Source organism: Tenrec ecaudatus, chromosome 4, assembly GCF_050624435.1.
Source record: "Tenrec ecaudatus isolate mTenEca1 chromosome 4, mTenEca1.hap1, whole genome shotgun sequence".
Classification (NCBI taxonomy): Eukaryota; Metazoa; Chordata; class Mammalia; order Afrosoricida; family Tenrecidae; genus Tenrec; species Tenrec ecaudatus.
This window is the reverse complement of record NC_134533.1, coordinates 138,490,836-138,502,905: the sequence shown is the minus strand read 5'-3', so window position 1 is coordinate 138,502,905 and position 12,070 is coordinate 138,490,836. Positions and strand designations below refer to the sequence as shown.

Sequence of the window (12,070 nt, the reverse complement as noted above, 5' to 3'; positions counted from 1 at the left end):
ATTCTATCTGATAGCCCAGGATAGCACCCATATCTTCAGTGTTTCCTTCATGAGGGTGAGTATTGAGCAAGTCCACTAATAGTTCTTAGATTGGGGCTGCGATTAAGTGCGAGCCCCCAATCCATTACTGAATCTGTGGTTTTTATCTGCCTCTGGTTCTCCTTAGGGACATACTTGTCAATTTATGGTAGAGAATTGTATTGATGGAGCTTAAGGACCTTTTGTTAATGCAGTGTCATTGATTTAGCCCATGGTAGTAATTTTAAAACACTATTGAGAGGAGCAGATTAAGCAATACCTGGATTATTCACTTGTACAGAGTAAATCCCTAGTGACTGGACTATTTTTAATCAAGCAGTGGGCATTCGGGTCAGTCAAACCAGAATGCTTTTGAGAGTAAAGGGTAATAATGGTTGTGCTGGGCAACAGGTGTGTAGATAAATACAGCCCTGAACAAATGAATTTATTATTCCTTGTAAGTATATCTAACATATTTAATAATAGTTAATAAATTTGTGAAATAAATCAGTTACTTAAAGTAAGTACTGGGAAAAAAATATTCAAGTAGCTGTTATGTTCCTTTAATGTATGACTATTTCTGGAGACAGACACATTTTCTTTTTTTAACCATTTTATTGGAGGCTCATACAACTCATCACAATCCATATATACATCGATTGTGTCAAGCACATTTGTACATTTCTTGCCATCATCATTCTCAAAACATTTGCTTTCTACTTGAGCCCTTGGTATCAGCTCCTCATTTTCCCCCTCCCTCCCTGCCCTCTCTCCCTCATAAACCCTTGATAATTTATAAATTATTATTTATCATTGTCTTGCACTGTCCGTTGTCTCCCTTAAGCCCTTGTGATTGGTTCCCCCTTTCTACCCAACCTTCCCTCCACCCTCCCTGTATTGCCACTCTCACCACTGGTCCTGAGGGATTCATCTGTCCTGGCTTCCCTGTGTTTCGATTTCCTATCTGTACCAGTGTACATCATCTGGCCTAGCCGAATTTGTAAGGTAGAATTGGGATCATGTTAGTGGTGGTGAGGTTGGGGGGAAGGAAGCATTAAAAAAAACTAGAGGAAATTTGTATGTTTCATCATTGCTATACTATACCCTGGTTGGCTCGTCTCCTCCCCACTACCATTCTGTAAAGGGATGTTCAGTTGCCTACAGATGGAGTTTGGGTCCCCACTCTGTACTCCCCATTATTCACAATGAGATGATTTTTTGTTCTTTGATGCCTGATACCTGATCCCATTGACACCTCATGATCACACAGGCTGGTGTGCTTCTTCCATGTGGACTTTGTTGTTTCTGAGCTAGATGATCACTTGTTTACCTTCAAGCCTTTAAGACCCTAGATGATATATCTTTTGATAGCCGGGCACCATCAGCTTTCTTCACCACATTTACTTATGCACCTGCTTTCTCTTTAGCAATCATGTCAGGAAGGTGAGCATTCCTGGAATGCCAGTTTAATGGAACAAAGTGTTCTTGCATTGAGGGAGTACTTGAGTAGAGGCCCAATGTCCATCTGCTACCTTAATACTAAGCCTATAAATATATACACATACATCTATTTCCCCATCCTCATATATGTACATATGTACATGCCTGTATTTAGACCTCTATAAATGCCCTTTGCCTCCTAGTTCTTTCCTCTATTTCCTTTTACTTTCCTCTTATCCCACTATCATGTTCAGCCTTCGTTTGGGTTTCAGTAATTCCTCTTGGTTATATTACCCTTGATCAAGCCCCACCAGGCCTCTTACACTTTCCTTACCACCGATCTTGGATTACTGGTTGTTCCCTTGACCCTGAGTTCGTTCATACCACTTACTTTTCTCCACCTTCCCCTCTCCCATGTCCCCCCAGGACTGTTAGTCCTGATGTTTTCTCCTCCAGATTGTTTGTCCCGCCTATCTTACCTAGATAGACCTGCAGAAATAATAATATGCACAAAAACAAAGCAACAATACAATGACCAAAAAAAGAGAAAAACCTGTAAATAGTTTAAAGTCTGTTTGTTGACCTTTAGGAGTGTTTTCCGGTTGAGTCTGGTGGGGTGCCACACCCTGGCTCCAAAGTCTATTTTTTGTATTCCCTGCTTTTTCTGTATATTATGTATTTTTCACAGGACGTTTCTCAATTGTGACTAGATGCCTAGGTTATTCCAGAAAACCCAATTAAACTTCAAGCATAACTGAAGTAACATTTATCAGGATTAACACCCACCACTACCAAGTCCATTCCAACTCAACAACCCAATAGGACAGAGTAGAACAGACCTTTCTAGTTTTTCAATGTTAAGTATATATTATAGGAGTTAGCCAACTTGAAGGTACCGAAGAGTTCATATTTTAGGGTTCTCAAACTGAGTCGTGACCCCTTTGGGGGTCTAACAGGGGTTGCCCTATTCATAACAGTAGCAAAATTACAGTTAAGAAGTAGCAACAAAAATAATTTTATAGTGTGGGTCACCACAACATGAGGGAATGTATTAAAGGGTCGTGGCATTAGGAAGGTTGAGAACCACTGGCCTAGACCTAAAATTCTTTGGGAAATAGTGTTTCAGAATTTAGATTTACAGAGTTTAAAAAAGATAATCAAAAGCATGTCTTATATAAAGCATTTCTGGCAGGGGCTAAGTTACCCATATCAAGCCTATTGAATATGAATATTCATATTAAGTAAGATAAAAACTATTCATGTTAGGTTGTACTCCCAGGTGAGCTTACTGCAAATCAAAAATTAAACAAGAACAAAATATACTTTCTATTAGTCAGAGCTTTAAGGATTCCGGAGTGGTGACTTTGAATTATTTGTAGAGAACTGTATCCAGGAATCTAAGGAGCTTGAGAATCAGTTTGAGCGCACCAGTCATTTGTAAAAGGAACCCTGATGGTACAGTAGGAAGGCTCACCTGCTTAAGGGGAAGGGCAGCAATTTGACCCTGGCAGCTCTTCTGTGGGAGAGAGATGAGGCCATGTGCCCCTGTAAAATGTACAGCCTTGGAAACCTTGTTATGCAACACCTTCACTCTTTAGTCACCATGAGTTGGAATCAACTTGACAGCAAAATGTTTTAAGGGTTTGTGTTTGGGATCATTTTTAAATTAGGGAGGGGCTTTGTCTGCAATTAAATGTATACATATATTGCTTTATAAAATGTAATGTTTGTGTTACTTAGCAGTATAATTATTGACACCTACTTTAGATATTCTTTTTCATGGAATTTTTTACTACAGTGTTAATATTTGCCCATTTACCCATTTAGTTCCTCGATGAAATTTCGTCTACTGAAACTAAAGAGCCCAGTGGGACGAGGGAGCCCGTGCACCTGAAAGAAGGGTAATGTAATGACCTTAGATGTTAAAGTGCTGTTTCAGTGTAGACATTAGATAGGTACAAAGGGTTTGAAACTTGGAGTGAGGAGACTGGGCTCATGCTCTGCTAGTACTGCCAGAGTCCTGTGCTACACGCCCTCCCTGTAAGAGAGACTGTGTCTCCCGGCCACGAGTCCCCGGACAAGCCGTTTATAAATCAGAGTGAAATTATTGTTGGAGTACATTGAAAAAGTTACAGCACTTTCCAGTCTTAGATTTTCTGTTTTGGAAGAGCATAGGGAAAAAGTACTTATTTGTCCACTCTTTGGTTGTACTTTTATAGCATAAATAATAATACAAATATTGAATTAATGGAAGACTTTATTCCTTAGTGTGGCCGAAATAAATGTATGAGTCATAAATGGGGAAGACATAACTCTTGTGTTTTGAATGCTTAATCTTCATCGCTACATGTTTGCATCTCTTGTTTTGACAGTGAGATGTATAAAAGAGCTCAGGGAAGAACACGTATTGGAAAGAAGAATTTCAAGAAACGATGGTTCTGCTTAACAAGCAGAGAGCTCACCTACCACAAGCAGCCAGGTAGTTGTGTTTAATACTTTATTAGGGGGTCATTTCTTGGATTTTTGGTGGTGGTTTCTTTTCGCTTCTTAATGTGACTCTAGTGAATCTAGAGTGTGTAGGTTTCTCATGGTGGAATGCACTCAGTGGGAACATAAACTTGTAAATTAAATGTGTTTCTGTGTTGCTACTACTGACATTCCTACAGTGTTCATCAACATCTGTTACAAACAACATAAGGCTCAGAAGTTAGAGCAGAACTTGGAAATGTTTTTAACCCTCAGAGCCAAGTTAGCAGGAATTAAAACTTAAGAAAATAGTTCAAGGATTTTCTGGAAAATACCAGCCCCAAATTCCCACAGTACTACCTTACATTATGATCCCTTTACAGTTAGCAGATTACTCCTAGTCTGTGGACCAAGCTAATTTTTGTTTATTACTTCTTTAGACTGGCTTAGCCATAATCACTACATACACTCAAATGCACGAGTAAGTCACAAGAAGCAAAAATGCATTATTTTAAATCCTTCAGGTACTTTGTTATGGCATGTAAATGTGTAAATGACTACAGATCAAGAGGCTGGGTACTTGCCCTTCCAACATTTTTGTGTATTTTTAGAAGCTATAACTTACATTGATTACCATGTAAATGTTTTCACCTGTGTCTAACAGCATTTTATATTTAAATGTTCTCACCTGTGTCTAACAGCATTAAAAGTGGCTGTCATAAAATTCCAATTATGCTTACATTAACAGTACATTTGAATCAAATTTGTTAGTCATGTACCATGAATTAGATTAGTTCTTTTTCCTCATTAAAAACATTTTCTAATCTAATCTGGTATCTAAAAATCTTTCTTTGTTCACAGTCTCCTTAAAATAGAGTAAGAACCATGGGCCTGTTCCCTCAGAAAAATACACAGAGACATGACATTTTGTTTATAATTTTAAAGAGTTCGTAGACTCAAAGTTCATCTGTAGTTCTTAAGAACCTCCATTCTTTACAGTGATCCTAACAGGATGAAATTCTATCAAATACTGTAGTGTGGTTGGTTCTTGTGCTCAGCTGACTTGAAAGATTGGTGGATCACGTTCGTGCTGGGGTGTCTTGGAATAAAGATCTGACTATCTGCTCCCAAATATCAAGCCATTGAAAACCCTATGGAGCACAGTTGGACTCTGACACATATGGGTCACCCTGAGTCAGAATCTGATGCAAGAGCAACTTAGATAATAAGTAGATACGGTATTGTCAGGCTTCTAGAAAGTGAGCACGTTGGCTTGGTATTGGAGGAACACGCTCCGTCCCGTGGAGTTCAAGGTTATTTTCAACAGCCTGCAGTTAAAGCATCCATACTTTTTGTTTTAACAATTTTGATGGATTTTTCTAAAATGTATTGCATGCTTTCCTGCCTTCTAATAAAAGAGTTCATTGAACGTAAGTTACCATTTTCTAGATGGCTTGGGTTCTCACGGTAATGCTGTTAGATGGTGCTTAAAGGGATGCGCATCGTATTTCCTCCCCAGCTAAATGCCTTGAACTGCTGAGCTGCTTGCCTTCCCGTGTTTGCTTTATACAGTTTCTCTTTGTCCCCTGAAGCTTTATAAGTTTTTCCTTCATTGTCAGAGTATCACCCTAAATTTCTTGTGCTTTCAATGAACTGTAGTGTGACAGCTCACATCATCTGTACTCACCTCAGTTTTTCACTGCTACTGTACTATGAGTGAGGATAGCAGGTGTTTGTTAAAATTCTGCCTAAGATTAAAAGACTCTGAGGGACTTTGGGACTTGCCCCTATGGCTGAACTACCTAGGCTTCACAGGCTTCGCATTCTCGTTGGTCATTCAATGAGTGTGTTGCTTACTCTCTGTTTTCTACATACCCATGCTACTAATCAAGCCGTCTCCTGAGATTCATGTAACTCACTATGTACTATATACTCACTGCCGTCCAGTCAGTACTGACTTTCCGAGACTTTAACTGTTCTAGGAGTAGACAGCCCCGTCCTGTTACATGTATCATACATATTATACATGAGATACAAATAAGGATATCTTTTGGAGGGAAGGATCTTAAAAGATACTTCCCAACTTTTCTTTAACATACCGTTAAGTCCTTGAGACTGTCTCATTCTCTTTGTGCTAGAGCTAGTACTCTGAGTCAAGTGTTTCTGCCACTTAGAATCAAATGAGACCTTTCCCCAGTTTCACTGGAAGCCATCAACAGATATATTTTAAAATAAGCTCTTAATTTTCTGTTGCTCAATTAGCTAAATTCTATGAACAACTCAATTAAAATGTGACAAATATTATGGGCACTCAATCATTGTCAGGCACAATTGCTTTGGCAATTTTCATGGCCTTGTGTGCTGTATGATTTTACAGTGCTGTGTTATGATGCAGCCATTTCCTGTAACTAACAGTTTCCGAGTTGTATACTGGAGTCAAGCAAGCTCCTGAGTTCCAGCATCTTGCCTCATCCAGCCTTACCTTTTCCATTCTACAAACAGCACTTTCCAATTCCTGTAGCACAATGTGCTCTTTCACTCTCATGCTGGGCCTGAACTCTGCCCAGAGTGCTCCTTCACCTGTGCAATACATTATCTTTTATGCCTCGTAGCAGATATTTACTCTTTATGCAAGATGTTTATAAGCCTTCAACTTTAATACATTTAGTTAACTTAGCCTTCTTACACTTTCATACCCAGGTTGCCATAATATTTTCTTTGGTAGGTAAAGAATAATTCACATTGAGGGCTGTTATGTGTCTATTCAAAAGACATTTTATTGAGTGCCCGCAATATGCCACACACTGTTCTGCACTCTGAAAAAAAACAGCAATGAGCAGGCATACCCAGACCCCTGCCCTGGTGGAGCCTATAGTTTAAGGGATAGGAAAACAGGATTGTATGGAGATGATTCCCAAAGTAAAATTAATTTGTTCGTAAGCTCACAGTTAAGTACAGTTTGTAGGTGATGTCATTCAAATGTTAGCCTGCGTGTGAAGCATATAGTGTACCTTTCTACATGGAGACCTGATGGAGCTCCCAGGTCAAGGTTGGACTGCTAACCGCAAGGTTGGCAGTTCAAAATCACCATCAGGAGAAATACCAGTCTTATCTGTTCTTTTAAAGATTTACAAAGCTTCAGAAACCCTGTATAGGGTCACTATCAGTGAGAATGAACTTGATGGCAGTGGGGTTTTTTTTGTTTGATACTGTTGCACACATGAAAATGTTAAACACTTTCAGATACAGTAAGCGTCTTTAACACATCACGGTAGCGGTGATAATGTTGGAAGCAGAGTAGTATTTGTATGCACCTCAATTTTTTAATGTAATTGAGTTAAGAGAATTAAGTCATACCTAAGTCATTACATAAATTGCATGTCTGGAAGTCAAGGGCTGGGGAAGATAAAGAAGGGAAGGACATAGAAAATGTGGGCTCAATGAGGGCCGTTGCAATGCCAAAAGGATAGCCAGGGAAGACCTCACAGAGAAAGTGCCTTTCTGGCAAGTACCTGAAGATGGTGAGGGAGAGAACCATGGGGTCTGTTTTACTAGTACAAAGGCCCTGAAACAGGAGCATGTCACATTGGGAAGTTCCAGGGACAGGTGAGTAAGAGGGTAAGTCATAGGAACAAAAGAGAGAAAAGATGAGGGAGGGCTGGACAGCATAGGGCTTTATGCGTTATTGAAAGGCTGTTACTCTGAATAAGATGGAAGGACACTGGAGAGTCTTAAAGAAGAATGGCTTGATTTATGTTGTAACACCTGTGCTCTGGAGAATTAAAATGGGGTGTGGGGTGGGGAGCAATGGCCAGATAAGTAGACAAGTTAGGATGCTATTGCAATAATCCAAGGTAAAGAAGATAGTGCCTCGCATCAGGTGGCCACCCTCTGGAATGGTCTTGAAAGGTAGTAATCACAGAATTTATTAGATCAGATACTAAGAATGAGAGAAGGAGCGTATTAGGATACCTTGAAGGATTTGGGTCTGAACAGCTGGAAGAATGATGTCTATTAAAATAAACAGATAAAAGTCTGGTAGTACAAGAAGATCATGTAGGTATTAACCCTTTAGTGTATAATAATTATAAATGTTTGACAATATGCGAGGGGGTACCCCCCAAAAAATGGAATATTTCTTAAAGCTGTGTATTTAAATTTTTTTACAAAACAGCTTTATCACCTTCAAAGTACTCTCCATTACATTTAATACATTTGTCAAATCTGTGATTCCATTCATCAGCACCTCCCTTGTTTTTTCTTCACCTCTTCTATGTCATCAAATCACTGCCCTTTCATGTCCCTCTTCATTCGCAGAAACAAAAAGAAGTTGCACAGAGCGAGGTCACGTGGGTCAGGTGTGTAGGGCAAGAGAGGCATGTTGTTTTTTTGCCAAAAACTGGCATACTGAGATGACTGCACGAACAGGTGCATTTTCATGGTGGCAAAACCAGTCCCCTGTCTGCCACAAATCAGACCCTTTTCTCATACATTGTTAGACAATCTTTCCAATACCTCCAAATAGAAAGCTTGATTCACAGTCTGACATGGTGGAAAGAACTCCAAATGCACTATTCCCCCCCCCCCACACACACACACACACATATCAAAAAAAAAACCAAATGAGCATCACTCAATCTTTGATTTCATTTGACGAACTTTGGAGGGGGTGGGGAAAGGTGATGGGTGTGTGCATCTTCCATTGGCTTGATTGATGTTTGCTTTGCTTTGGGGTTGTTATGAGAAAGCTGATGGTGCCCGGCTATCAAAAGAGATAGTGTCTGGGGTCTTAAAGGCTTGAAGGTGAACAAGCGGCCATCTAGCTCAGAAGCAAAAAAGCCCACATGGAAGAAGCACACCGGCCAGTGCGATCACGAGGTGCCAAGGGACCAGATATAAGGCATCATGCAAAAAAAAAAAAACAACGATATAAGTGTGTGTATGTATGTGTATATATGTGTATATGTATATGTATATATATACCATATGAAATGAAGGGGGAAGTGCAGAGTGGAGACCCAAGGCCCAAGTGTCGGCCAATGGAGATCCCCTCATAGAGGGGTTTAGGAGAGGAGATGGGTCAGTCAGGGTGCGAGGTAGTACCGATGAAGAACACAACTTTCCCCCAGATCCTGGATGCTTCCTCCCCCCAACTACCATGATCCGAATTCTACCTTGCAGGGCTGCATAGGACAGAGGCTGTACACTGGTGCATATGAGGGCTGGAGGTACAGGGAATCCAGGGTGGATGATACCTTCAGGACCAAGGGTGTGAGGGACGATGCTGGGAGACTGGAGGGTGAGTGGGTTGGAAAGGGGGAACTGATTACAAGGATCCACATGTGACCTCTTCCCTGGGAGAGGGACAGCAGAGAAGGGGGGAAGGGAGACTCCGGATAGGGCAAGATATGACAAAATAACGAGGTATAAATTACCAAGGGCACATGAGGGAGGGGGGAAAGGGGAGGGAGGGGAAAAAAAAAAAGGACCTGATGCAAGGGGCTTAAGTGGAGAGCAAATGCCTTGAGAATGATTGGGGCAGGGAATGTATGGATGTGCTTTATACAATTGATGTATGTATATGTATGGATGGTGATAAGAGTTGTATGAGTCCCTAATAAAATGTAAAAAAAGAAAAGAGGAGAAAAAAATGATTAGGGCAAAGACTGTACAGATGTGCTTTATACAATTGATGTATGTATATGTATGAACTGTGATAAGAATTGTAAGAGCCCCTAATAAATTGTTAAAATTTAAAAAAAAAGAAAATCCTGGATATCTTTATTAAACAAAAAAATTAAAACTTGGAAAAAAAAAAGAATTGCATCATGTCTGCTTACCAGTAATGACCTTGGAGAAAAAATCAGGGTAGCTTTAGAACTGTTCTTTTAAAGCATGGCATGTTTCCACTTAAACCTCTGTTTCCTGGTCAGTCAGAACCTGAGGCACAAATTTCACAGCGGCACTTCTCATTCCCAAATCTTCCACTAAAATTCACTGAACCAAGCTCCAAGATAGTCGCTATCTTCTTTATTGATCGGAGATCAGTCCTTGAGCACAAGTGCACAAATTTTGTCAACATATTTTTCTGTTCGGGAATTTGACAGATCTCCAGAACAAGGTTTGTGATCAGTTGACAATTCATCTGTTTTGAAATGAGAAAACCAGTCATACATTTGAGGTATTCCCTTAGCGCTGCTCTTGTAAGCTATGTTCAAAATCACGTTTCCTGCGGCATTTTTCCCAAGCAGGAAACAAAATTTCATAGCCACATACTGTTCTCTTAAGGTGACCATCACCAAAAAAGGAGGTTGAGTGAAACTGCTTTTACAAAAATGCTCACTGTAATCAGAAAGACCCTTCCCAGGCAACAGCCCTAGGTACACTAAGAGAGAGTTGCTTGATGTTGGCCTAGAGGCAAAGCTCTGCCTGGTGGAGCTTTTTTTTGTTTGTTGTTGTTGTTGTTTGGGGTGTGGAGGCATACCCTCTTATATAAACGGCTCTTTGGAGGATTCAACTCTAATAACCCTGCTGGGTACAATATACGCTTCCATGGTGTGTTATCTAGTGCTACTGTAACAGAGATACAGAGAGCCCTATGGCACCATGCTACTGAGAGATGTGTGCTTAAAACCTACCAGCTGCACTTTGGGAGATGTGGTCGTCTCTTCACTTTATGGGGAAGCTCCTGTCTTATAGCATCACTGAGTCAGAATTCACTTGTGTCTTGTAAGAACTCCAAAGCCAGTATGAAGTGGCTGAAACTCACACAGAAAGCCAAGTCTGACTCACTTGAGGTGTCAGGGAAAAGTTCAAAGCCATCCAAGATGCTGAAAATTGTGCGAACCCATGGAGTGGAGAACTTTCCAGTGTGCACATGAACTCCTTTGGGCTCTTAAACTGATACTTAAACTACTCACTTATGCAAAAATACTAGTGAAAAACATCAAACTTTTTTTTTTTAAAAAACAAAGGTAGCTGTTTCAGCTTCTGTACTCCCTAGGGAAGACAAGAGTTTGGAATTCTACTTAAGCCTACTCACAGAAACTTGGTATACACCTCAGGAATTTAATTGCAGTCTCAAAGTAGCCATGTACAGAATTCATCCTAAATCTAAGGGAAAAAATAAAAACCATGCCCTAGTTAAAAAAAAATTTTATCTTCAACTTTTTTTTTCTTTTTAAATCATTTTGTTGGGGGCTCGTAAAACTCTTATCACAATCTATACATACATCCATTATGTCAAGCATATTTGTACATTTGTTGCCCTCATCATTCTCAAAACATTTGCTTTCCACTTGAGTCATTAATATCAACTCCTCATTTTTCCCCTCCACACTCACAAACCCTTGCTAATTTATAAATTATTATTATTATTATTTTGTCATATCTTACCCTGTCCGACATCTCCCTTCACCTACTTTTCTGTTGTCTGTCTCCCAAGACAAGGAGGAGATTTATGTAGATCCTTGTAATTGGTCCCCCTTTCCACCCCATTTACCCTCCACCCTCCCAATATAGCCACTCTCATCACCACTGGTCCTGAAGGGATTATCTGTCCTGGATTCTCTGTGTTTCCATTTCCTATCTGCACCAGTGTACATCATCTGGTCTATCGGGTTTTGTAAGGTAGAATTGGGAACATAAGAGTGGGGGGAGGAAGCATTTAAGAACTAGAGGACAGTTGTATGTTTTATCATTGCTACACTGCATCCTGACTGGCTCATCGCCCCACCGAGACCCTTCTGTAAGAGGATGTCCAATTGCCTACAGCTCGGCTTTGGGTCTCCACTCTGCACTCTCCCTCATTCACAATGATATGATTTTTTGTTCTCTGATACCTAATCACTTTGACACCTTGTGATCACATAAGCTGGTGTGCTTCTTCCATGTGGGCTTTGTTGCTTCTGAGCTAGATGGCCACTTGTTTACCTTCAAGCCTTTAAGACCCCAGATGCTATACCTTTTGATTGCCGGGCACCATTAGCTTTCTTTTTTTTTTTAAAACAATTTATTAGGGGCTCATACAACTCTTATCACAGTCCATACATATACATACATCAATTGTATAAAGCACATCTGTACATTCTTTTCCCTAATCATTATTTTTCTCTCCTTTTTTTTACATTTTATTAGGGGCTCATAC

At 40.1% G+C, this 12,070-nt stretch overlaps 1 protein-coding gene across 2 annotated transcripts in view; it reads left to right on the top strand.

The window, feature by feature from the left end:
• RASA2 (RAS p21 protein activator 2) overlaps nucleotides 1-12,070 on the top strand; it is a 160,281-nt gene that overhangs the window by 135,176 nt on the left and 13,035 nt on the right. The window contains exons 18-19 of one of the 2 annotated variants that reach the window (XM_075546823.1): nucleotides 3,286-3,359; nucleotides 3,831-3,937. In XM_075546823.1, coding sequence (XP_075402938.1) covers nucleotides 3,286-3,359; nucleotides 3,831-3,937 — 181 coding nt within the window. Of the gene's footprint in view, nucleotides 1-3,285; nucleotides 3,360-3,830; nucleotides 3,941-12,070 lie in introns of both variants that reach the window. The other variant, XM_075546822.1, reaches the window with a different exon arrangement.